The sequence below is a fragment of the Excalfactoria chinensis genome, chromosome 4 (genome assembly GCF_039878825.1).
Source record: "Excalfactoria chinensis isolate bCotChi1 chromosome 4, bCotChi1.hap2, whole genome shotgun sequence".
In the NCBI taxonomy this organism is placed as follows: Eukaryota; Metazoa; Chordata; class Aves; order Galliformes; family Phasianidae; genus Excalfactoria; species Excalfactoria chinensis.
Window position 1 is genome coordinate 7962801 of NC_092828.1, and position 26155 is coordinate 7988955.

Sequence of the window (26155 nt, forward strand, 5' to 3'; positions counted from 1 at the left end):
ACCAAAGATTCCCCATTACCGCACTCCAAGACAGCCAGTCATAACATCACCTAAGCATTGAGACTGATGTTCTCTGTTCCAATAAACAGCATCTCAGCTCAGCAGCTGTGCTTCTCCATACACAAAACCTTATCATGATAAGCTAAAAGCCTTAAAAGCTGAATAGCACGCCATGAAAAAGTAGTGAATTTGCTTTGAGGAAATACACATCCTCTGTGAGAAGTTTGTTCAGCACCCTGCAGTTCAGAAAAACTTGCTTTCAGTTCTGGAAGTCAAATACACTGACAGCATCAGGCATTGATTCAAAACAAAATGAACCGAAATGGTAGGGAGTGAATCATCTCTTGCATTCTTTCCCACTTCAGCCTGTATATGGCAGATATTTTGCTTAAAGATTTGTTCTTCACTGTGCCTTCTGTCACATTCTCAATTATGGCACAATAGAAAAATCAATTAAAATTATTCTGAATAGTTCTTTACTTTATCTGCCCCCAAATCATCTTCCTCCAGAAGAGATAATTTTTCCACAGTACATTTTACATAAATTAGCCCCGCTGCTCTAAATGAATAGATTAGATTTGAAATCCTTTAGCCTGTAGCTTCAGAAGGAGGGTTAGCAAGCTATCCGTGAGTTTAGACGAGCACAACTTACAAATACAGAGCATTTCTTTCAAATCTAATCCTTAAGGTTGTTTTTTTTTCCCAGCGTTTCTGATGTTTATTACCAAAGACAAGAACTAACATTTCTTGACCGTTGGTCATCCCCTGCTGCATACAAGTGGAGATGTACATTGCTTATCACTCACATCATCTGCGATTCAAAAACTGACTGGAAGAGCAAAGATGTACATCGGCAAATGGACAACAAGAGAACAAAGCACAGCAAAGTTACTGCACACCTGAACTTCAGGGAAGTTTAAATACAGTTTCACAGTCTCTGGTTGCCTAGTGTTTGTTTTTCACCTGACCAGAGACAACACCTCCCCAACAACAGAGCTCATGGAGTGATGAAATCATCATTCAGCCCTGAAGATCAAAGGCAGCTGCTCTCTTGTTTGCTCCATTGCATACCTCTATTTTATCTTATTTTTTGACTGCATGTGCTTTGATTTCTTTCAATCCATTTTTTATATGTTTCCTATACTGAGGCTGCAGTCCCTAACTGACTCCTAAGCAGCTCAGATTCAAAACACGAACTAGAAACTTCTGAGCTCTCAGAATGCTTGAATCCTGACTCAGACTTTCAGAGTTGTTATGCACTCCCCTTAACTCATAACCTTACTATCAGTGAGATTTAAGTACCCTCCGAAGATTTACTAGAACTGCCTTTTCCTTACTTTGAAGTAATATGGTGATGAGTATGAAAACACTAACCGTAATATTTGGATCATTTTCCTCAGACTCAGAAGTGCACAAAATATGGAGAGAAAAAAAGTAGAACCTTCACATCCAGCTGCCATAAGAGCAGCCTTTAGATTTGGCTGCACCACCTTACTTACAGCAGGATACCCTACACAGCTGTCCAAGAGCTGTCACACAGTGTCTCCTGCTGTATTAAAGTCTTTACTATAGAGAACCTCCTTTCACTTACAGAAGCAGTCATCATGGCTGTGACAATCTGTAGGTCACACAGTTTCATGAGGAAGTTAGAAAAAATTACTGAAGACATATATATACAGCTGATCATCTCACTTTGTCTCTAAACCACAGACTGACAACATTTGATATTCCCTTTCCAGAGCCGAACTTAAAAAGAGTTTTTTGCTTTAGTTTTTGTTTTCCATTTCAATGTGGATTTTTTTATGTCTTTTTTTTCCTTAATGTCAGTATTGTCTCATTTGAATTCTTGGAATAAAAGGAAGTACCTTCAAAGTCCCCATCTCTGGCTTTTGCTGCAAGTTCTGAGGATGATATACTTTCTTGACATAAAGCACAATCTTCCAGTGCTGCGTTTCTTAAACCCTGATTAACTGTAAAACAAAGGAAAAAGTACAAGAATTCACATTATTCCAATTAGAAATTGAAAGACCAAAGTTAGGACTTCAAGGATTAGATATCGGTAGAATCAATACGTAGCTTCTTACACCTCTTGCTCTTTCTTCACCCTGACACGCTGAAAGAAATCTGAATCCTTCCTTGAAACAACAAGAGCAATTAAAGATATTGTTACAAGACAAACAGTCCCCTTACTTTCAGCAGCTCAGCTGCATCCTATGTTTCTCAGTTTTTAACTTGCACACTTCACCAAGTAGATAAAAGCAGAGATCCCCCAGGTGTATCACACAGATCACAAAGAGAAACATCACCTCAAGAGTCCCTGACTTTCATTCACTTATTTTGTTTATACTTACCTTTGTTAACATGCTCCTTTTTTTTAACCTAACAGTTCATCTACTGGAAATTATTCCAACTAAGTACCACTGCCTACCATTTATTTCCTACTGGTAATTCTTTAAATCTTCAGTTTCTTCATTACTCCCATTTGAATATTCAGTAGGTCTCTGATCCACCTCTTTCGTTTTTATCCTACCTCTGTCTACCTCCTTTTCTTTCTTGCCAATGAGAAGTCAGTCTCCTTTACATCAGTACGTCTTGCCACCCCCAAACGCCAGGGAAGTTTCAGCTGCACACAACTGAAGACTCCAGTGCACGTTGTGCACTATTCCACTGCATTGTTGAGTTGCACTGGATTTTCTTCTGCTGAATTTAACCAACTTTTAACTTAGTGCTCTACATAAAATCTCCAGGGGGAAAAACAAAACAAAACAAACAAACAAACAAACCCAACCACAACAGAAATCCTCATTGAAACATGGAGAAGTGGAGAAGGGGCCAGAAAAACTTTTCTCTTTTGAGGAAAGGAAGGAAAAAAAGGAGCTCTGATTACCTCTAGGTGCCGACAGGTGTAATCACAACAAGGACAATGATAACTGCAGTATTACTGAGATGGCAAAGTTATTCTTAGGTAAATTAGCAGTCCTGAGTCTTTGAAAAAGAAATGATCCAAATGGTGATAGAGGAAAAATGAATAGAATAAAAAAAAGAAAGTCTCACTGGCTGATGATGCAGTTCTGGCTCCTTTATCTGCATTATCTAGAATTCAAAAGAGGCTATTTTTTCTATTTCGAAGCCAAACTCAGCGTTCTGTGATTTATATAAAACAGGTCAGATCCCAGCATCATACTGAGCATTCTAGGATCTCATAGCCTGCTTTTCTTGCGTGGCTATTTAAAGTCCAGAAGCAAAACCAAACAAAACCACCAAAGAAACAAAACCTACCTTGCTAAAATAAAATGCATCCATTGTGAAATAGAACCAGGAAAAATAAAAACTGAATCTGTGAACTCCAGACTCTGCCTACATCACACTATGGCCAAATAGGCTAAAAACGTTTTTCTGTTATATATAGAGTGATGGAAAAAGGCAGATCATACATTCTGAATGCTCTGAACATTCACTTTAACACATATTTTGAATACACAGAATTCCAGTGTTTTCATCCTGTTTTAAGTCAATTTTCATGACTTGTCTTAAACTTATGTAAAACCATCGTACAGTGAGTCCACCGCACGGCTCTAAGGAAATTCTTGTCAAATAGCTCATATTTCCACATGGGGCCACCAGCAGAAATTCACTACAGAGGCTGTTCTAATCTGGTTACCTTTCTTTTGCTTTTCCTTGTCTTCTGTTTCAGGCTTGGTTGCCATCACTTCAAACAAGGTCTTCAAGATGCTTCTCAGATCACTAGCATAGTTTGTCTGCAGCTGGTCAGCAACTCCTGGGAGTTTGAGGAAAAACACAAAACATTACTAAACTATTACAACCCCCTTAAAAAATTACATTTGTTGATACCAGTAATGGCCTGGTATTTATATTTGAAAAATCATTTGCTCATATCTGTAATAAAAATGGATGATTTAATTAAATTCGTTTTCTGTAATAGCTAAGACATGTCCTGGCCTTTATGTTAGCCGCGATTTCAAACACATTTTCCTTGTCATTTTGGCAGAAAGGGGACGTTCCTTCTGTGTCAAAATAAAACAGCTGCCTCTTATTTCTTCCCCTAAAGACAGGGCATCATAAAGAGAAGGAAGCAATACAAAGGCAAATCCATTGCACGCCCAAAACCTTCATCATTATAGGTCTAAGAGGTCTGTATCTCTGCATATTCCAGTCTTCACGAAGTAACAGGTTTTTATAAGACTTCAGATCCAGAATACAATGTTTTGTTTCAATCTCTAGTCTGTTCTAACATATTTTTATAAAACTTAATAATAAATAGAGTATTTTTTACATTCAGAACAAAAGGATGCTCTCATACCTGAGATACAGACAAAAAGGCGGTGAATAAGATCATTGCTGCCATGGAATCTGGATCTGATCTTTTCTCGGGTGGCAATTTTAGCAGCCTGCAAAGCAAGCTGGATTTCTTCCTGATCAATGTCATCGGATGAACAAGAACTAGTCATTAAACTGCTGTTGGAGAAAAAAGGCATAAAGAAGAAGAGCAATGTAAAGTCCTCACTTGGTTGATCAGAACGTTCAGCAAATCCTAGAAGATTTATTACTCAGGCAATACTCTACAGCAAACAAGAAGTAATTGCTATAAATTCTTGCTGAAGGTAATCAACATGCAATCAATCACCATCATGTTTGATTTTCACTCTGTGGCATATTTGCAAAAAACTTTAAAGCAGAAAATCATTTGTCTGTATTTTATTGCATTTCCCTTAGCTATTTCAAAGCACAGGACTATTTTTCACATTAACTCCCACTAAAAGCTCTGTCCTGAGACCATAACTCCACCGAAAACGCAAGAGGGGAATGTCAGCCTAAAAATAAGAAGGTCAGTTCTGAAGTCAGATGAGAAATTTATTATTGTGGGAGTTAATTTGAAAAAAAGCATTTCTGAATTACGTTACCTCAGAACAGTGAGAAGAGAATCCAAATATAACCATACATAAAAAATGGAACGGGTGATAAAATACAATTTACACAGTAAGGAGAGATTAGTCTCTTTATATACCTAAGTATAGAGATTGCTGAAATGTCAAACTATGGCAAGAAAATGGCTCATCAACTCCAAAGAGATTAGTATGTGCCATCAGGTGTCTACTACAGGCTTAACCCTTCTATTTCAAAACCAGATGCGTGGTTGCTAGCAATTTCCATCGCTACCATTTTTAAGAAAGGAAAACTTGAAACAAACTGAGGCTACAGGAAAGCTCTGGGAGGAATCCAAATATCAGGAATTACCTAAACTGCTTGTAAATCAAAACACATTGAAGAAGGAAACAGTTAGGACGAATGTAGCACTTTGCCAACAAAATAAAACAACCCTGAAATGGGAGTATAGCATGGAATGCAATCACATTGGAGTCTTAAGGAGTCACTGTGCTGACTGGAAGGAGACACTGCCCTCTCACTCTACTACATTCAAAGACAGAAGAACACGAAACAATTTTCCCCACATATTGGAGATAAAGTAATGTCAGCAATGACTACAGGAAACCAGAATGTCTTACTTAAAGCCATACTTCAGCTATCCAGAACTCAAGAACTCCTTACTATACAGACAGCCACGATGAAAGAAAAAAAACCCCAAAGAAATAAAGTTATTGACCACATAAATAGCAAGCAAGAGGAAGGATGTAATTGCTAATGCACTCTGAGCTCAACCTGTAAATTTTATTAAGTGCTGAAACATTCACAAAGCAACAGACCCCATCCCTATGACAAACAGTTATTGCAGGATGAGACACAGGCAGCATTTAGAAAAATAAAAATAATTAGAAACAAAAATTTACGGAGTATCGCTTTGAAATATCTCCCCGTGAGCCATATAGATGAACCTTAAAATGCAGAAATGAATTTATTAGGCCATGCATCTCAAAAATCCTAGTAAAAATAGAAACAAAAACACATAAATACTAGAGATTCATTATTGATAAAAATATCAATGGAAAACGTGTAGTGCGAGTACCTCAACTGGCTTCCCATTCTATCAAATACTGAGTGAAGAATACACTTAAAAGAAACTCATTTCTGTTCATATCTCCATCGCTATTAACAATTGCAAATTCCTGTAAAAAGATGCTGTGTTTTATGTCTAAAGCTCCCTCAGCAGGTTGACTGACCAGATTTATTGAAGATACTGAAAACATGGGAGTTCCCCCTCTCAGTTTTCCCTTTGCCTTTCTGTACAGAATAGTTGACATACAAGTGGGTATGTATACGTGTATACATATGTATACACACACACACACACACACACATACATATATATATATATATTCAACAGCAAATCTGTCAGTGTGGAAAGAACTGTGCTGAAGATGATGAAAAGGTCATGCAAGAACGGGGCTTATGAAGGAATAAACTGAGATTTACTAAGTGCCAGGATGACACCCTTGGCTCAGAATAGCATGGAGTTAGAGGATGGTCTGATTGCAAAAACGCTCCCATAAACAGACAAAAGGGTTTCTGTCTGCCTCCTAACACGGCCAGATAAGGTCTACCCGTTATTTAATTATTTTTTCTTTTAAAGAATCAGTCTTGCACCTGTTGCATGGTAATAAAGTGCAATGGAATATTGGTGGGTATGTACAAGCACTACTGTGGTACCGCCATCTGTCCCTGATGTTGTGGGCCAGCATAACAACATAGGAGGCATTACTTTTGGAGCAGTCCTCATATTTAATCTCAGCACAGCAGTGCCCTTGAAGTCCCACTCTCAGCCAAACCCAAAATGCAGGGCACAGACAGTGATGCTTCAGGGATGACTCCCTCCAAGTGTTGCATGGTGCCTCATTAAGGCTGGCTACACCCCATGGTCCTTTTCAGCCCAGGCCATTCTATGATGCTATGATCACAAGACTGTCTTGGACTTACCCTAAAACTCCCCAGTACAGAGCACGTAAGAATCACTGTGGCACTGTGGAATGAAGGTCAGTATGAACTACACTGGTATTCACAACATACATTCATATGCACGGATCTATCGAGTATGATTTCAATACAGAAGAGATTCAGGATAAAAAATGGTATTTTGATTGCTTGTGCCGCTGCCAAGTGAAAAGTGAACATTCAAGAATAATTTAAAACTAGACCTAAGTACCATTACAGTTAGAAAGAAATGATCACTCTGATTTACCAATATGACACAGTCAGATTTAGATCAGAAATGACACTTAAAGAGTGACTAATGACCATCTGTTCTTTACTTGGAAATACATCTTACTCCTAAAGAAGGTAGTCAGAAAATACTGCAGACACAGTCAGTAACACAGGAAGAGCAGAAACACAACGGTTATGGATACACAGCTTTTCTTGCTACTGAGTATTCCAAACAGCAGTGATTGCATCTATGCAAATGTTAGAGATTCTCTGGATTTTTAAACTGACAATTTAGAAAGGAAACCTGATCTATAGAGTTTTGCCTACCTTTAGCCCCTATCATTCATTTACGCCATTTTTATAGCTTTAAGAGGAATGCCATTCCAGCCAGGCTTATCTAACACGCGTAATTTGGATAACAACTGTCATGTGATACCAAGTGTGTAGGGAGCTTTTCATTAATGTCAGACTGTACTGAGATTTACAATGTTTTCCCATCAGGATCTGCAGAAATATATATCACCACAGAACACAAATAAACAGATTTAAGAACCAAGTGGCTATTGATGTGCTGTCTATTTTTCTACCTTCTCAGCTGGAGGTAACCCCCTGCACTAAGCAAGGAGTTCCTTTATAAAGAGATACAACAGGCACGGAATTCCCTCTGTGAAATGCTTACTGTAAATATGCTCATCATGTATTTATTCCTCACACTGTGAAAATGCTGCAAAGATAAAATGCCAGAAGGTGAATGTGAAGAACGGAGACATTATGTCAAAAGTTGATTCCAAACAATAAGTCCACTTATAAGTTATAAAGGAATTGATAGAAAATAGCAGCTTTTCACCTGACTTACGTTTACACAGCAATTTAAGATGATTCCGTTGATCACATTATAAGAGCAGCAGAACTGTCTCAGCACAACACAGCTTTCTCTCTAGAACGGCTGCCTGGTCTCAACACTTGACCATGAAATTTAGTCAAATACGTACAAGCCAGTAATTCATTATACATAGAATCACCTTTCGCCCATGAAACCAATACACTTCACAGCTTTTTAAATTCCAAAGCTATGTTAAGCAGTAATAGACACACAGTGGGGAGCAGAGCTGTGGAACAGGAAAAGTTATGACTGATATCTCCAGAAGGGGCCAGTCATATTAGGTAACCAGCTGTGATCCAGCATGCCTTGTGTTCCATTTGCTGAGTGCTGACACCCATCCAAAAACAGTAAAAGCAGCAAAGCCTAAAACTGAGCAATCAAACTCAACAAGACTCAAAGTCAGTCTAAAATTAAATACTTTGTGCTCAAAAAACAGGCAGTGGCAGTAGAAGTCTGTAACACGTCATAGATGCTTCCTTCCAAATTTACTTGGTTCACAAAACTCAAATCTGTTCTGTATTGAATGCAGAACATAAAAGAATCTCTCAAAGACTTCTGCATTACTCTTCAAATTGCTGAGTACCTTAAGTACCCACTAAATACACAGCAGACCGGATAAGCACCAGGTGGTCACTCCTTGCAGAGGAGAAAGAAAATCCAGTGTATCTATTCCACTACACACAGCACAATTACATCAGCAGTTTAAAAAGGAAAGTAAGACCATCCCCTGTGCTTCTGATCTCATGCAAGGCTTTACACAACAACTACTTTTCAGGTACAGATTTCAGAAGATTGCCAGATGTGCCTTTAAATCAGGAGGGATCAAGTTCCAGCAAGACAAACTCAACCCAACTCTATGAGCAACACTACAAATGCTAACACATGATTCAGCAACTATCCTGCTCCAATCTACAATATTTAAGCGTTATTTCCTCTCTCATCCAAATTCTCTTATACTTTAAGTAAAAAAAAATCCCTTTTGGCAGGCAAGTCTGCAATTGTCTGAAGAGAGATGCTAGCACGACTTAGGTAACTGCAGCATCCATTCCACTGATGCTTGCATAGTCTGACTGAGCTGCAATTATAACTCTCCGAGCTATTACTCTTACTTGCTTGTGCACTTCATGAGTGCCTGAAGGCTGCCGTCAGCATCATGTTCCATTCTGCCAAAAGAACAGACGACTGCTCCAAAGACCATCTGAAAGATCACACATAATAGTTGGGGAAAGGCAAAGGTTGTCTACATGAGGAGTGACAACAGGAAAATGATAGGGGTTTGAATAAGAAAAGAGTGACTTCATGTAAGAAAGAAGAAAAAAGATGACTAGTTCCTGTGCTGCATTGTGCGGTACCTCTGCTATTTCTTTTCAGGTTATCTAACAAAACAAAATTTACAATAAACAGTAGGCAAAAACTTTTTTGTTTCTAGTAACTACTAGTTTTAATATGACTGGGAGGGAAACCATGATGAGATTAATGGCTTCTTACAATTATTTTAAGTGAAGTGGGTGGCTACACACTCAATTTTAGAGTCATTAAAACCAAATTCAGAACAAGTCTTATTATTCGGGTAATAACATACACGTATTTTAATCAATGATCTCAGAAGTCACATTTAAAGCAGACTAAAAAAGCTTTAATTCAGAACTCTATTTCTTGACTTTCCACCCTAGTATTATACTTAGGCAAGAGGGCTTTTTATATGCAGTTTCTTACGTATTTTCCCTCTATTTTAAGAGAGAAGACAAAAGAGGAGAGGAAAAAAAAATAAAAGCCTTAAAATGTTCCCAAGTCTTCAAAACTTTATTGCCTTGAGAAATGACTAGTACAACAGCATGCAAACACCTCTAGCAATGACAGCTTAGCTGGGCAAGCCGACTGCACCACAGTATTAACACATATACGACCCATGCCCAGCCCCACACATATCAGGACACGTGCTATAAGCCTCATCTGCTGTCCACAGTAGAAGTATTTTTCCACCACTGTAAGACTTGCAGAAGCTCTTTCTTAGTCTTTTTCTGCCCCAGCTGAGGTGAGCAGACTAAAATAAGGAACTTGGCAAACAGGGTCATTCAATGTTCCAACTGATTATCTTCAACCAGAGAAAACTGAGTTTCAAGTCAACAAGTACAACCTATATCCCGCAACCTGGCAGCTTTAACAATTACCCACTCTACTGGAAAGTCATCTTGGATTCTTCCTTTAGCTTCTCAAACTGAAGAGCACTGTTGTTGTGCATACCATGCTGGACTTCTGAAAAACCACACCTGCTGAAGCACCATGCAGCTAAGCAGATCCAGGGTAAGGAACTCGACCTAGACAACTGCTTTATTCAAACTCATCACCACTCCAGACTGGCTTTTCAGAAGAATGCCATGATACTCTATTCCAAGTGGGAGTTAAGATGAATGATACTGCCAGGCCAGGAGTTACTGCCTTGGATAATGCAGTCTTCCAGAGAACATTTTTATATTGGTTATGGATAAAACATCTACAGGAATAAGGACAAATTGCTCAGAGCAAGAGTAATCAGTGCAGCGGCTTTCTTACCACCAAATTAAATATCAGGCACTATAATTACCACTTTTCTTAAAATTTAACCCAAAAAAAGGATAAGATCCACAAGATAAGAACATTGTAAAATTCAAGGAAAAAATAGAAATGAAAACATAGGAAGTTAGAATTGCTTGGGTTCTATGGTTTTCCCAGTTCCAACATGATGTTCTGTTTCTAATGCTTCCCTGTAATCAAACATGCATTTAAAGCCCTCAAACATCCACTCACAGTGCAAATGAAAAATAATGAGATTAGAGCACAGAAATACTTAAACTTCAAGAATAACCCTGGACTGTAAAAACTGAGAGTGAAAAACTCGAAGAGTTAAATGCTTATGAAGAAATAGTTTGTAATAGCAGCTGTGGTAGCGGTTATGACAATAGAAAAGCAGCAGTCCCAGCTTTTCATGCCTTATCCAGGAACATATTGCCCTGGATTCTTGATGTCAGACACAAATATTTCCAGTGACAAAGTCATTTCATACAGCTCTTCAGCAGTTCCCTCTGTAATATGCAAGCAATTATACTGCACAGCTTAACTTTAAATCGAAGTAAGCTCCAGCAGAAACTCTCCAGTTATAACTGCTGTGTGTGTGTGGAAGACACAGAGATGGAAAAGAGGCACTGGAAAACAGTTTGCAGCACAAAGAAATCTCAGTGACAGAGAAGCTTATCAGCAGGTTTTCCTATCACCTCCTTCAGTTCTCACAAAAGGTTATAAAAAACAAAGAGGTGAAACATTAAGGCAATCAAACCCCACGGGAATTCTGTATCCAGTCATGGGAATCAAAGCTGAGAAAAGCTAATCACAGTATTAGGTGGAGCTTTGAAATTGTAATCAAAAAATATCTCTCTCTTCATTTCTCAGTTTCAATGCTGCAGGAAGTATTTTTACTTTCAATATAACCTCGGTTTTAGGCATTGCTAAAGAATTCAACAACTTGGCAGCCTGCAGTTGCTATAGCAATTTTGGTTAATTACACAATCTCAAGACTCCCAAACAGGCTCTTCTAAGTTTTTTGGGGGCATTTAAAATAAATAAATAAATAAAAATCTGTAGAAGAAAATCTAATTTCTGCAAGGCAACAATCTTTGTTCCATTAGAAACATAGAGAACACCAAGTGACATTCAACAGCAGGTTTTACACGTCATTAAAATGAACATAATTTTCAATCTGGCCAAATTACTAAAAATGGAAATGACAATTGAGCTACGTAGGAACACAAATACTGACCCTTTATGATCACTTTGTGCCTGTTCCCATCCAAACATGCTGGCTGGAATACAGCCCTACAATGGCAAATGTGGGGCTACTTAGCAATTTTGCTAGAACAGACTCCTTGCCTCTGCCACTGATGCTACTCAGGTTAAAATACTGCCTTATTTCACTTCTTTTACACAGAGAGTAACACATTTTCTATTCAATTCACTTCAAGCATATTGGGCACTTCAACATCTTTACCATTTCAGTAATGAAAGAACAAAACAAAACAGAACCCCACCAACAAACAACTCCCAATTGTGTTTTTCACCTTCCCGCCATAGCAAGCACTTGTTGACAAGTTGTTCATACAAGATACCTGGTTCACTCCTGGAGGAAACAAAATCTGCACCAGCTTCTTGTTTCTCAAGAAAAAGCCATGCATAAAATTTACCTAGAATTATCTTACAGCATTTCCTATAAAAGGGAACGCTAAGTTTAGAAAATGCTGCACTGTTTGGAGCTTTAATTTTTGTCTTGCAGGGTGAAGAACAAGACGGCATGAAACACATCAAGAAGGATGTTGGCAGTGAGAAACCAGAGACATCTGCTACACTCACATATGCCTCACCGACTGAAATAAAGCAAAAGCTGACAGACATCATCAGCGCTGACGGGTTTGTTTTGCTGGTACTGCTCAGCTGGTTGTTGGGGCAAGGGATTTAGCTGCAAAGCAGGAAGAGTCCCCACAGCAGCCTGCTTATGATGGTATTAATATGCATATTAATTGCCCTCACACCGCTTGAGTGACAGAGCTATACAAAGCAGCACAGACTCAGAATGTTTGAAACATGCACTGAAAATATGCAGCTCAAAACCATTATGAAGCAATACCATCTATCAGAAAGCATTTTAATTTTCTTAAGGTATAGAACCCGTTCTTGTCCTACAACTTTTCCCACTGAGCTCTTTATTTCTGTGATTCCAGCACAGTATTCTGCAATTATTGTCAATCTTCTGCCAGTTACAGAAACATTAAGGTTGGAAAAGATCACTAAGATTATCTAGTCCAAATGTCAATGAGCAGGCTTTCCATAAGGAGGGAAAAGGGAGGAAGGAAAATCTACAGAAATTAATTGATCCAATCAAAAATGCCCACCAAACTGAATTCTGAATTCACCAGTTATTTTGTACAGCTTGAACAAGTGCAGTGGTAAAACTGCAAGAGGGAAGACTTGGATACACAGCAAACCAGGCTGACTGTGACCGACCAATGGAAACACATTGTTAGCACATTTGTTGTCCTCCACACTACCACCTCCTTGACCAACCCCAGGAGCAGTTGCCATCTCTTGTGGGCAAATAATCTGTGCTGTAGTTTTTCATAGGACAGATTAATGGTTAACACTGGACCATAAGATGAAGGAAATGATTTCTCCTTCAAGTTCTGATGAACGACTTAGTTCTGTTGACTGCTCATGTTCCCATTGAAGCACTGAGTTCTGCTGAATTAAAACAGTGTAAAGTGTGTTTGTAAAGAAGAGTCCAGCCACAGGAGCTGGCTGGCAAGGCAGCTCCCTGCAGCCTCTGAAGTAGATAACCAAAACCTCATCTTTCTCACTTGTATACTGAGATAACCCTGTTTCACATGTATATGTTCATTCAAACGGGGATATACTGAAATTATGCAATACAGTAAATGATATTCAAGTACATCCAGCAATCTTGGGCTTGGCCCAATGCATGCAGATACAAATACTCTAACAAAGAGACAGATAAACATCCTGCTCTAATTGCTGGCAGAGTCTTGCCGCTTTGGCACAGGCTTGAGCCACAATACACTTCAGATACCTCCCTTTACAAACTGTAAATAACACGGGCTAAAATTCACCACCAATTCCTGTAACAACACAAAAAGAACACTACAGAATACTCGTATTTAAGACATGGGGATATGCCTCAAAAAAAAGAATAAGAAAAAAAAAAAGAAAAAAGTGGCCAGTGAAGGCACCTATTACATCATTAAGGTTGCTTTGGAAAGTTACTTTTAAAGTTATCAGTTACTGACTTATCATAGCCTCAAAATGAAGAAGTAGGCTTTCCCATGCTCTTCAGGCAGGCAAATTACCTGAATGCAGATTTGTTGGTGTTTCTTCTTCTTTTGCATCATTTTTGACAAAGAACCCCAAGAAGGCTTGAAGTCAAATAATTCTAGTAACTTGTTTTTCTTCTGCCCCATTTTCCCCCCTCATTATTCCCCAAACTTGTGTTTCATGGTCATTTTCAGCTCCAGACTTTCAAAGAACTTTGGTTCATTCTTGGCTTTAAGCATATCAAGTTGTCTCATTCAGTTAGCACACAAATAGCCTTCACTTCAGTTTCCACTCAAATTAATGGCTCCCTCAGAATCCTGCCTGATGATTTTAATGCATGTTGAAAGCTGACAGACAAACAAATTCCTACAAACAGCTTATTTTTAAAAGCCACTGACTTTCGTGCTTCTGACAATGAAATGGATAAGCTCCCAGCATTGTGCTGAAGTACTAATAACTGCATATTTACTATTAGTCACATTAAAAGTTGCTCTAAAAATTACATCTAGAAAACAGACACCAGTAAAAAGGAAAACCAGGATGCCTCATTTCCCCAAGCTAATATAAACAATGGACAGATTGCCACTTCCCTGCTGTAGTTACAAACATCCAATTTGCACTTAAGTAAGCTGTATCACTCCACATTCACACTGAAGTAAGACAAAGATGAGGCAAACTCACATAAGTCTGCATAAAAATGTGTTTTCTCTGAAACCTCCTGAATTACACAGAGCATATTTACTCTTCACTAAGAAAGCTGGATACTCACATATTAAGCATCTCAAATCCAGATAGCACAATTTGCAAAATATCTTCTGAACTGGGATGAAAGTTTAACTTCTGAAAGTTTTATTTTAACTCCTAGTTTAACCATCTAACCAGGTCTGCTACAAGTGAAATAAATGAATCAAACTTCACTAACAAAGCCATTTCAGGAATCCTCTGTACTTTCTCATTTTTTTACCCCCCAACTCGTGCTCTATGGGCAAATATTTCATCAGAACAGTCGGTGATAAAAATAAATAATCGTAGTTCTGATTTAAGCCTGAAACTTTGAGGCGTAGGTGCATTTGAATAAAATACACGTAACTAAGAATCCTGTTTTTCTCCCTTGATAGAACAGGGAATGTAGAGCAACAAAACTTCTGATTTAGGTGTATCAGTCTGGCACATAAAATTAGGAGGGATGAATTTAGCTCAGAAAACTACGCAGAACTGGTTGAAGATGGAGAAGATTTGAAGGTGCCTCCTCTATAGGATCCCAATCGGATCCTACACAGTCTCTGTAGCTTTTTCTTCCCAATTATAAATAAAACAGCAAACAATGAAGCACGAGTCAAACTGTGCTCTAGGATGTATGGAGTGGGAAGTTTCTCCCTGGTTCTTCTTTTGGAAAACAACACATGCACAGATAAGTGGAATTTCGTATCTACCACACTTCGCTGTTTCAAATCCATCACATTTATGCTCCTTAATAGACTAGTTCATTCAACACTGTATGTGAACTCTTTCACTAATCGTTTATCAGAAAAAAAAATCTACATGTTAAATTAAAATCGGTAACTGTCAAGATTACAGGTGAATACAGAAAAAAGTGAAGACATTAAAATGGTGTATTTCAAAAGAAAAATGAAAAAAAATAGGCATTATTTTGGTCAGGCACATGACATCATGGAGAATTTGGTTAGTTCAGAAAAGAACATTTGTAGAGATGTGATGGTCTTTGCAAAGAACATTCTCCTTGTAGCAGATAGATAACACAACTCTGTAAGTTGTTTTGTAGCTTAAGAAAACACTTTACAGGATGCAAGACAGTAGTGAGGTCTGTAAGAATAACTTTGAAATGTAATGTAAAGAGATGTGCTGAATGCTCCATTTTTATGCACACAGATGCAGGAACTTCTTTGAAGTGGTCAGATTTGTGAGCTTCATTTCCTTTTCTTTTTTCAAATTAAGCTGTGTAAGCATTTCAATAGGAGAAATCAATTCACACCTGTATAGTCAAGCAGGCGCCTAACTGTTTCTATAGGTCATTAATTACAATAGCTAGATCCCTAGCAATATCTATGAGATACAGAAAAATAAATAACTTGAATTCCTGCGTGACCCCTGGGGATGATCTAAAGCTATAATTTACTGGGCAAAAGCTCAAATACAAAAATATTGTCCTGTAAATTAAACCTTAAGAGAAAAAAATAAATAAATGGAAAAAAAATGAAGAGAGAGAGACAGTTTATTTAATCATCAAGAACACGGTGGCAAGTGCAATACTAACATACAAAGACAGTACAGTAAGGCCTTGAAAAAAAGGTGTTGTGCATAATGAAGGAAGACTCATTTGTTTTACTTCAGTAACGCCCAAAGAATAATTGAGGTTATTTCTGTTGTCCATTCAAACAGTCCTGTGTCAAAATGTCTGTTCCATGCCACTGTATTTAGCAGAGGGCAACCACTTCAGGTTGGCAACTCGAGTCTTATTTGAAGAATAGCCAGAAGTTATAAAAAGTTAGTATATTTCAGAATTAAAAACATGAAGAACAGATGTGCTGCATCTTCCTTCCCTTATGCACCCTTTTAAAATTTGGACATATAAAACTATTGAGTCTGATGGTGAGAATATTCTAAAAATACTTATTTTATGTAATATTTCCTCTACCACTTTTACTGTCTTCTTTTTCCCAACTCCACACAAAAATCAGGAATTCCTGCAGTTAAAATAAAGCACTTTGTAGAGATAAATGGACAAAAAAACAGAAGGCGAGAAGCAGTGGAAGATTTACCTTGACTGAAATTGTGGTATCCTTTCTACCTGTACCAGAACAACAGCGTTATGAAGAAGAATGTATGCAATACACGACATACATGTATGGTATTCACACCTTGAAAATAGCCAAATAAATCAGGCTTTAGTAACTTTTTCCCCTAATCTTTATTTCTCTATTATTTGCTGCAGGAGTTCTGTGCAAAACAAACTGAAGTTAAAACCCTCACATGCAGGCTTAGAAGATGAGAAGGTAAATCTAGTATTCTTAACAACTTTAGCCAAAAATAATAGCATTGGAAGCTGTATTATAGTTATCTGGCATGCAGCTCTCACATCACTACTGCATTAAATGGAAAAAAACCAAACATGCTTTCTAGAAAGGCAAGACCTAAGACAGACATTCGATGCAGTTCAAGCCAAAACCTTCAGAATCTCAAGAAATTCTACATGGACAAACAAGAGGAAGATCACCGACACATCATATAACTCAATGAAACATGCATTAAAACTTCTCTGAAAGTAGTTGTCTCTTAATTGCAACAGTGCTAAAGAGAACTGCCAGGGAAAAAACGCATCCACTGTACAAAAGGAAGAATATTCAGAAGTGTTGCTGTCACTTGATCGTTAAGTCAATGAAAATTTTCAACCAACCATAATGCAATACAATGAGTCAAATCTGACTGTGAAGGGAGTTATTACCTCAGAGCGTATATGCTGGAGAGACTACATGTAGTGACAGAAACACTCTCATAGTCACTGCTGGAGATGGAGCTGAGGGGGGAATCACGTAAGCCATCCTGAGAACTGAAAAAACATATGGAAACAAAATGAACTGCTGAAGAGAACAAAGGCAAAAAAAAAACAAACACGTGGGTTGTCATTGATTATACAGAACTAAGAGTAAATGGGCAAGTGTATTTTTGTTCCTCTGTGATATCTACCTTGGGTTCTTCCCAAAGGGGCAGGCAATATGGCAAATCTGGTGAGCACGCATCTTATAAAAATCCTCAGTTTAATTTATGACACACAGTTCAATCATTCAGGACAGAACCGAGGATCTTGCATTTTCATAGGGCATAGACAGAACAGTGAGCCCACACTGTTTTAATCTTATAACAAAGGCATAACATCACTGGAGGTCCATAACAACACTGTACGCTTCAAGGTAAGACCATCTTCATCAATAAGATCCAAGAACTTCTGTAATACCACAAGTTTGGTCAAGTTTTCCACAGAGTGAGAACAGGAAGGGAAAAGTCCATGAGAAAGCAGACAGCTTACACTTAGTAAAGGAGATGAGGACTTGCTATGTGTTCATCTCTAACCTGTGGTCCTACATCAACCAGATGAGCACGAAGCAGAAGTCCCACGACAAATCATGGAAACTTCATTCATGGAAACTTCATTAATGGAAATCCACCAGCTACTAAGTCAAAGAACACAAATAACTTAAGTTAATGGTATACAACTGCTTCTGTGGTCTCTGGGCTAATGAAAAGCCTTTAAACAGTACATTGCTTCAGATCTCATGCCACTTTATAAACAGAAACTGGGATTAGGAGGTTAAATGTTGTTTCATAACTGGTCTTGGAAAGACCGATTTTTTGTTTCAATAACAACTTAGTGCTCAGCTACTGAAAACTGCACCAAGAAAATTAAATTATGTGAGATGAGAAAATATGTGATCTTGAGCAAATGTATCAAAGCTGTGTCAGCTCTAGACAGTGCAGAAGAATCAGCCAAGGCTGCTGCACTCAAAAATTCAGTCAAAAGAAATATTTGGAAAATGCCGAAACGTAAGAAATATCGGTCGTTAAAAGAAAGAATTGAATAGCTCACAATTCTTTTACCTTGCTCCTCCTCCACAACTATTAGATTTCTTAGGCTTGACTGAACTGTAGGAGCATGTGGGCTACACATTCAAACCAGCTACATTCCAAATTCTTTTCTTCTACCACATTTACTGTTGTAGCTGTTTTTGCAGCTAGAAGACTAGAAGAATGCTTAAAAGGAATTCTTCAAAGCAGCGTATGGAAGGTATGTGCTCTAATCCCTCTATGGAATAATAGGATTTGTTTGCATGCCTCCCACTAATCGCTTGCAAAACGGACCCCTTCGTGTACTTCATTTCTGATTGCCAATTTGAGAACAAATTCCAAGTATAACATGCTTTGGTTAAAAGCAGAACAGTTGCAATTGGAAAATAATTTATCAGACTTGAACAAAACTTTTATTCATTTCATATAATTTCCCTTGCTAATTCTGCTCATTATGAAGAGATGCATGCATTTAAATAAAGGCTTTCACTTTTATACCTCATCACCTTAGGCATCCAATCTTACAATATGGTCACGCTACTAGAATGTACTTTTGCTATCTGTTTTATGGCAGCAACGGATGTAAAAAAAACCCTACATTAGAATGTGATTTCACAGCATGATTGAGCAGGAGAAGCTGTCTTGCAAAGATGGAGTGTATCATTCAGAATAAAGTAATCTTTAAACAACAACACGAGAAAATGACTAGCAAACTCAGCATCTCCTGTTCTCTCAACTCCCCATTATTTCCACTTTTTTTGTAGTCCAGCAATCCTCCCTGCTGACTGAGGCAGAGGTACTTCTGAGAAAAGAAAGGTTTATTATTTATCTTTGAGTGCTTTCTGTTAAGCTCTGCCCGATATGTTTGAAATCCAGAGCAAATATCTGTTACCAGCAGTACACAAAACAAGATCATGAGACGATTTAAGAACCTAAATTCAATTCACTTTCATAGGTTCTGTGTGATTTTTCTTATTTTACTTTGTTTTTAAAGAATTTGAATTTTTAAAAATTTTACTTCAAAACCAACATTCCAGCACTTTTCTTGTGTATGAGACCAAGATGTGTTTCTGTGAACTAAATGCTTCAGGCTAAGGGATAAGTAAAACAAAGCAGCACCACCCTCAGTATCATCTCTCTGCTAAGAGGTTTTAGCAACTCTGTCCCAAGAACAATATCACCTTCAATCCCCAGCTGACTTTTTGGATGGGATGGTCCAATCCAGAAGGCAAAATGATACAGAGGGCTGGAACGCAATGGATTGGGACCTGACGGCGGATAAGCATGAGGAGGAACCTCAGAACTGAATAGCACAAGAATGGTTCACATTATCAGAAATGTTAGCAGTACTTTTGCTTTCACTCGCATGGATGTCTGAGTCACCTATAACTCACTGTTGGCTGTAACAGCTAGCATAATTTTTTCCCTTCAGTCCCACTACCCATCTATTTTTAAGTCTTAAAGCTGATTGCCACTGTCTCATAAAGCCCTGGTTTTCCTCTGCTTTATCTCTTACTCGGTGTAGGAGCCTGGCCAGGTGGAGTCACCCGCTGATCTCACCCAGCTGTCAGCAACCACCTGGTAACGTTTGGAGATGCTTTACACAAACCTGGTTCACACAGCTCAGTTTCTTGTACAAAAACCTTCACCATTTAGATAATTACACTCCGCAATTATTTTTCGTGCTTATTTGTACCACTAGAGATTGATTTTTTCTACCAGAAAATAATATTTATTATTTATATTTATTTCTATTTGATATCCACAGTGGAGTGCTTCAGAGCCAGATATTCTGTGTTTATTCAGTACGAAGAAATGGAAATGGAATAATGAGAAGTCTGCTTCACACCTTTCTCAGGACTACATGAAATAACTTTTTAAGAACAGATTCCTGACATATTCACTACATTTTCATTTCTCAGTATGCACAGATTCAGGACACCCCTCCACACACTCTTCTTCTCATTAGTGCCTGCCTGACACTGTAGGTACTGATGTGAATTGACCTGTTTTTCCCAACTCATGCCTGCTGTTACAGCCGGTGCTAGCAAGGTGCATGTGTGCATTAGCACAATTATAGGAAGGGACACGTGTGTGCATACAGACAGGTTCTGTGGCAGCCTGCAGTCCCACAGGGCAGCTTCTCCTTCCTTCCCACACCAGTCCATGTGTGAGCTGAACTTCATGGCATCTCACACTCACATGAGCTCAGTGCCAGGTTGCATTGGACCTCTGTGCTCACAGGATTCGTCAGGCTGTGTTCCAATTATGTAAAGTGGCAAAATTCTGTTTCATTTGGGAGGCCTTAAATGCCTGTTGTGATGACTTTAAAATTACATTCTAGGATGGCATAAAACCACCACCCAGACTCACCAAATTCAAGTTATTCAGCACTGATAAAGACAGAATAAAGATCTGAGGCAACAGAACGAAGGACCTTGGGGTGATGTGGCCATCTCTTTTCATGGACCAAACTACATACTTACAGCTGATCTTTGGAATTTTTTGCAACTATGGTAAGCTTAAAAAAATATAATAAAATATAAATATAATAAGTATAAAAAATATAATAAATCAAAGCTACTTTTGTCCTGGTTTATGTTCTCTTTTCTACTGGAATATGCTTCTAGCCTCCCAGAAGTTCAATTATACCTCATGTCATCTCACTGAACGCCTTCCTCATGCACCTTATTACTTGAGTTACAATTATATTCCACACTACGTTAGTTAATTAGCACTTCTCTTTTTGGTCTCACACTACATGAGAGCTTACCCTAACGCCTCGTGTCAGCAATACCAAACCCACTCAGAAAAGTGATTTCTAAAACATTGTTTTACCAACTAGACACACAAATTCATTTTGGGAATATGTATGTTGTCAATTAATACAGTTCCCTGATGCTGCATTTTGATATATGGATCTACTAAGAAGAAAGCTGCCCTACAACACTGACACCTTTTATTTGTATGCTAATGCTTCACAACAGCAGTTATGTTATCAGATACCACATGGAATCTGTTCCCTGTTGAACAGACAAGGTCACACATTGTCACTTTTAATTTCAGACTTGTATTGTTAAGAAAAGAAATAAATCAGAGCAGGAGGGATTGAAAGAACTTATTTGTATTACATCTGAACTTTTCCAGTTTCATGAATATACAGTTACATAGTGAAGAAACAGAATACCAGAAGAGGAACAAAGGAATTTCAATCAACAGGCAGATAAAAGACTGCTTAAGAAAAGTTTTGCAATCAGAAGGCTGGTATGTTTTCCCCAATCAGCTACTATTTCATTCTTGCTGATGAGAAATTCTTACTCCTGAACAGCTACATAAAAGACTAATCAATACAAGCCGGCTAAGCAGACGTGCTTTTGCTTTTGTGAACAAGCACAGCTGTCCATTAATTTTTCTGGAAGAGCCAAATGGTCACATGAAGGTGGGCACAATCTTCTTAAGTCTTCCTGTGATAGGAATATTATAGGGAAGACAAGAATATATTACGCTTAATCGAATTATTCTGTATTGCTATATCAATCTAGTTTTGATAGAGGAGCCACTTACAAAATCAAATGCTACAAAGAAGACAAGCTAAAAAGTATTGTTAAATCATTACTATCACTTTTTTTTTGAAGTAAATGCTAGCCAGCCTCCAGATCCAAATAATTGCTTTCCATCCATTAATAGTGATGGAATGTCTGAAGTATCTTAAAAGTTTGCCTAATGAAAATGTGAGCACGTCATATGTTGCTAGAGTGAACAAAACACCAAAACCAGAAATCCTACCGCATAAAACAAGTGTTCAACTTTTCACGAAGCCATTCTAATGTGCTGAGGAAGTAAATACGTTAAATACATTCTAGTTTTACAGCTTTTAGACTACAGAAGTGCAAAGATAAGTAATGGGACATCTTGAATCTCAAGAAGGAGAAAATTAAATTCTTAATCTTGTTGAAGAATTATAATACAGGTCAGTAAATGGCAAAACGTGCTCTTCTGGAGGAGGATGTCTCATTCTTCCTCCTTACACTGCAAAAGCATATGGCAAAACTATGCTATTTGTTAAGCCTTCCCAAAGAAATGTGAACAGTGTCAGTATCTTGCAGCCAATGGATACACTTAGAACTTGCAGAACGAATGCAGATAGGATGTTCTTCTCAACACCAATCTCAGTTCTATTTGCCAAGCCTCAGCTGCACTGTAAAAGGCTTCATTACAAGCAGTACGCTCATCAGATAATGTTAAGGTCACAGAAAATGGCAAAAAAAAAAAGTATGATTTAAGTTAGATGTAACAGACATACAGAGGAAAGGAGAGGAACTGTGTTTAGGAATCTTTTATGTACAAATTGTTATGGATCAGTACATAGAAAACTGAATATGCCACAGAACCAAATGTTTAAGCCGGATGCACAACCACGCCACCACAGCACGTCAGTATGACTTCCTATTGTATCTGTAGATGTAACAGAAGTTTGATAAGGACAAATCAATGCTGAAAAAAAAAATAAACAGAAAGCCAGAAACTTCCAAAACACCAAAATAAAGACAAAATAAAGACAAAATAAAGACAATACTCCGTCCCTGTACATTCTTCTGTCAGAAAAAGGAGGGAGAAAATGCTGGCAGAATGAGCATTTAAAAACCTGCAGCACACCAGATACCGATGACATTTTTGCCAGTGCCTCTCATATTTGTATAGCATTAATCCTGCTGCCAAAAACTGTGTTCTTTGTGCAGACCAATAATGGAGCAGAGGACCCAAAGAAGTAAAGACACGCCACTGCCTGGATCTTAAGCAGAAGAGTGTTTAATCTTTACCTTAAACTGCACCAAACATTGATGCTAGATCAAGGAACACAAGGCGTTTCAGACTTAAAGGATTAATTATAGTAAACCTGACAGGATCATTGAAATTATACTAATAATGTCATATTGTGCTGAATAAGAACAGATTTAGTAAAGGAAGCAGTTTATGTCACAGCGTACACATTTGATAGCTGCCTGATTCAGACAAGGGAAAGAAAATTTTCTTTTCCTAGTTTCTGAGTTACAGTAACTAGAAAGTAAATACATTTATCAGTGTGATGAACGAGCATGCCCTGCGGCTATTCCATGTATATTAGCTTGCTTATTGTTCTAGCTAATGGGTCCATCATTCTGAGAGTTATCCTCTGTCTCAAACATTTCCCCCTTTGGTTAAGTTGGCATTCACAACCCTGCACAGGGAGCAGTCACAGCAGTCTAACACAATCTTCCAAATTAAAAATACCATTGGAAAGCAGTGATTAGTCACCACTCAGGCATCATAAGTAAGAAAAGGTCCACAAAGTTGTGTTTTCTCTCTCTTCCTGATAACACGACTAGTGATTCAGAGGCAAGAACCCAGTATATAAATAGGCATACATGTATTTGAAAACTAAGGAGCTACACATGCACACAATTTTTTAAGCTAATGCCCTTGATAGACCCCCCAGCACCCCCATTTCCCACAGAATACACTGAAGGGGTTACATCAGAGTAGTTTTCAGTAAAGAAGCAACAATCTACCATCAAAACGCCTTTCATTTCATTTCCCCACTTCTGGCGAAATGGAATGCTGCTTAACAACTACTAATAGAGGCATTCCAGTCTCCATAATGAAGAGAGAATGAGCTGTAATCAATAAAGGAACTGTGAAAGAGGCAATGGTGAAAACACAAACCGTAGTTAAGGGTCTACAGTATAAGAGGTCCCCAAATGGATAAATAATTCTCGGCCATAAGGTGGGAGGAGCTGTTAAATGAGCACTTCTCAAAAGAGCAGGAGGTCATCTAGGCGGTTTTGTTTTCATATTATGTCCTGCAGAAATGGGGAGAGCAAGCAGATCTGAAGAGCACTCGAACAAGGGCAGACTGAGGAACAGGACAGGATCATAAAGACCTGGTAATAAAAGGGCAGGAGCTTCAACTGATAAACACTGGGAGAAGAACTTAAGCTTCACTAAGATGGATGGTCTCCAAGTTCACAAGTGGGATTTTGGGAGCTGGCACACAACTGCAAAAACCATTAGCTCATCACTCAGCAATAAGCCAAAAAAATCCAATGTCAAATATTAGGAATCACTGGAAAAACCTTAGAAAATGATGAGGTCACTGCACAAATTCATGGTTTGCCCATATCTTGAGCAAATGTAGTTCTGATTCCCTGATCTCTAAAAGGAAACAATATAATGGAAAAAGGTTTAGGAGAAGACAAAAAGAAAGATTACAGTTATGAGACAACTTCACTAGAAAGAATGATCAAGCAGGCTGTGATTTCCCCAACCTCAAAGACAGACCATATCAGGAGAGCATGACTGAGGTCTACAAAGTCCCAAAGGGCACAGACAGCAGGAGGACTTGGAAAAGAAGTTGTTGCACACACAAACCATGAGAGGCTACAAAGAAGCTGATCGATATTGTTACCATCTTTTACAGAATTGCCCTCACAAATTTCACTTAATATCTTACCCAAGGAAAAAGAATTATTACACAAATTGAGTTTTCTAATAGATTCATAATTTATCAGGACACTAATTAAGCATGCAACTGTATTCTACTTGAAGTGCCATAAAATCACTAAAAGTCAAGGGGATTTCTCAATTACTTCTTAAAATAACACATGGTATTTCAGTTATGAGGCCCTATTTGTGATCATAGTTGCAAAGTCTGATATCGCAAACATTCGGAATAATGAGGAAAGCAATGTTTTCTTTTCAGAAGTTGAGTTTTAAGCATGCTAAGTTGTATTGTACCTGTAAGAGGAATCAGCTCTGGCCCAAAGAACTCTTAATTCCATTTCCACAGCTAGCAAAATATTTCACAATTCAATTGGAACATTATTAAATGATTATTTCTGCAGCCTTTATACTGTGTTAATGCTTCATGGTTCAAACTGTCCTGAACTCTGTACACATACAATAAGAGAGAAATCCTGCACCTTACATCCTCTGCACTGCTGACAAAGCAAGGCATGAAGAAGGAAAATTATCACAGATATAAGGAAGACAACAGTAACTTATTTCATTTCTTCCCTCTGCTTTGTGATATTAGTGTTCCAGGGATACTGAGGATATTATTCATTAACAAACAAGTTATTCTCTAAAGAGTAACAAAAAATATGTATAAAAACAAAACAGCAAAAAAAAAAGGTTTGGCTTTCTACAATTGTATGTAGGATCCCAACAACTCATCAAACCTGAGTTGAAGCACTGCTCTTTCTTTCACAGTTACTATGGTCTCTCGGTGTTATAAAGTTCCTCAATTTAACAAAATGCACTGAGCATTAATCAAGGACCTCTATTCTTTTACCAGTTTGAGTTGAAATGGTGCAGTAAAGTTTAAACGCTGTGTCTGCATACTGTTAAGTTCCTTCAACAAACGTATTCACAAATCCACTCATACCCACAGGCAACTTGATCAGATAAGCCCTGTTTCCTTAAATGAAGTTAAGAATTGGGATGTATTTAAATCACAATTTAATCCCCTGCAGTGATGCAGAATTTAACTTTTTAGTATCTGCTAGACACTTATTCCTGCAAAACAGCAGAATGCAACAAATACAGTCATCCAGGTAACGTATGATGGCAGTACATCTTTTGTTACATTAAAATGGGAAAATTAGTTTACTTGGTTTCCAACTCAGCTGTTCTCTATTTGTTTTCTAAAAAAAGCTGATAAAAACTATCAAAAAATAACTTGCA

At 38.0% G+C, this 26155-nt stretch overlaps 1 protein-coding gene across 3 annotated transcripts in view; it reads right to left on the bottom strand.

Moving 5' to 3' along the window:
- ZFYVE28 (zinc finger FYVE-type containing 28) overlaps positions 1–26155 on the bottom strand; it is a 143785-nt gene that overhangs the window by 12024 nt on the left and 105606 nt on the right. Inside the window, exons 9-12 of one of the 3 annotated variants that reach the window (XM_072336301.1) lie at positions 17316–17420; positions 4322–4476; positions 3662–3778; positions 1866–1970 (exon numbers count right to left, since the gene is read on the bottom strand). In XM_072336301.1, coding sequence (XP_072192402.1) covers positions 1866–1970; positions 3662–3778; positions 4322–4476; positions 17316–17420 — 482 coding nt within the window. The remainder of the gene's footprint in view (positions 1–1865; positions 1971–3661; positions 3779–4321; positions 4477–17315; positions 17421–26155) is intronic. The other 2 variants (XM_072336303.1, XM_072336302.1) reach the window with 2 other exon arrangements.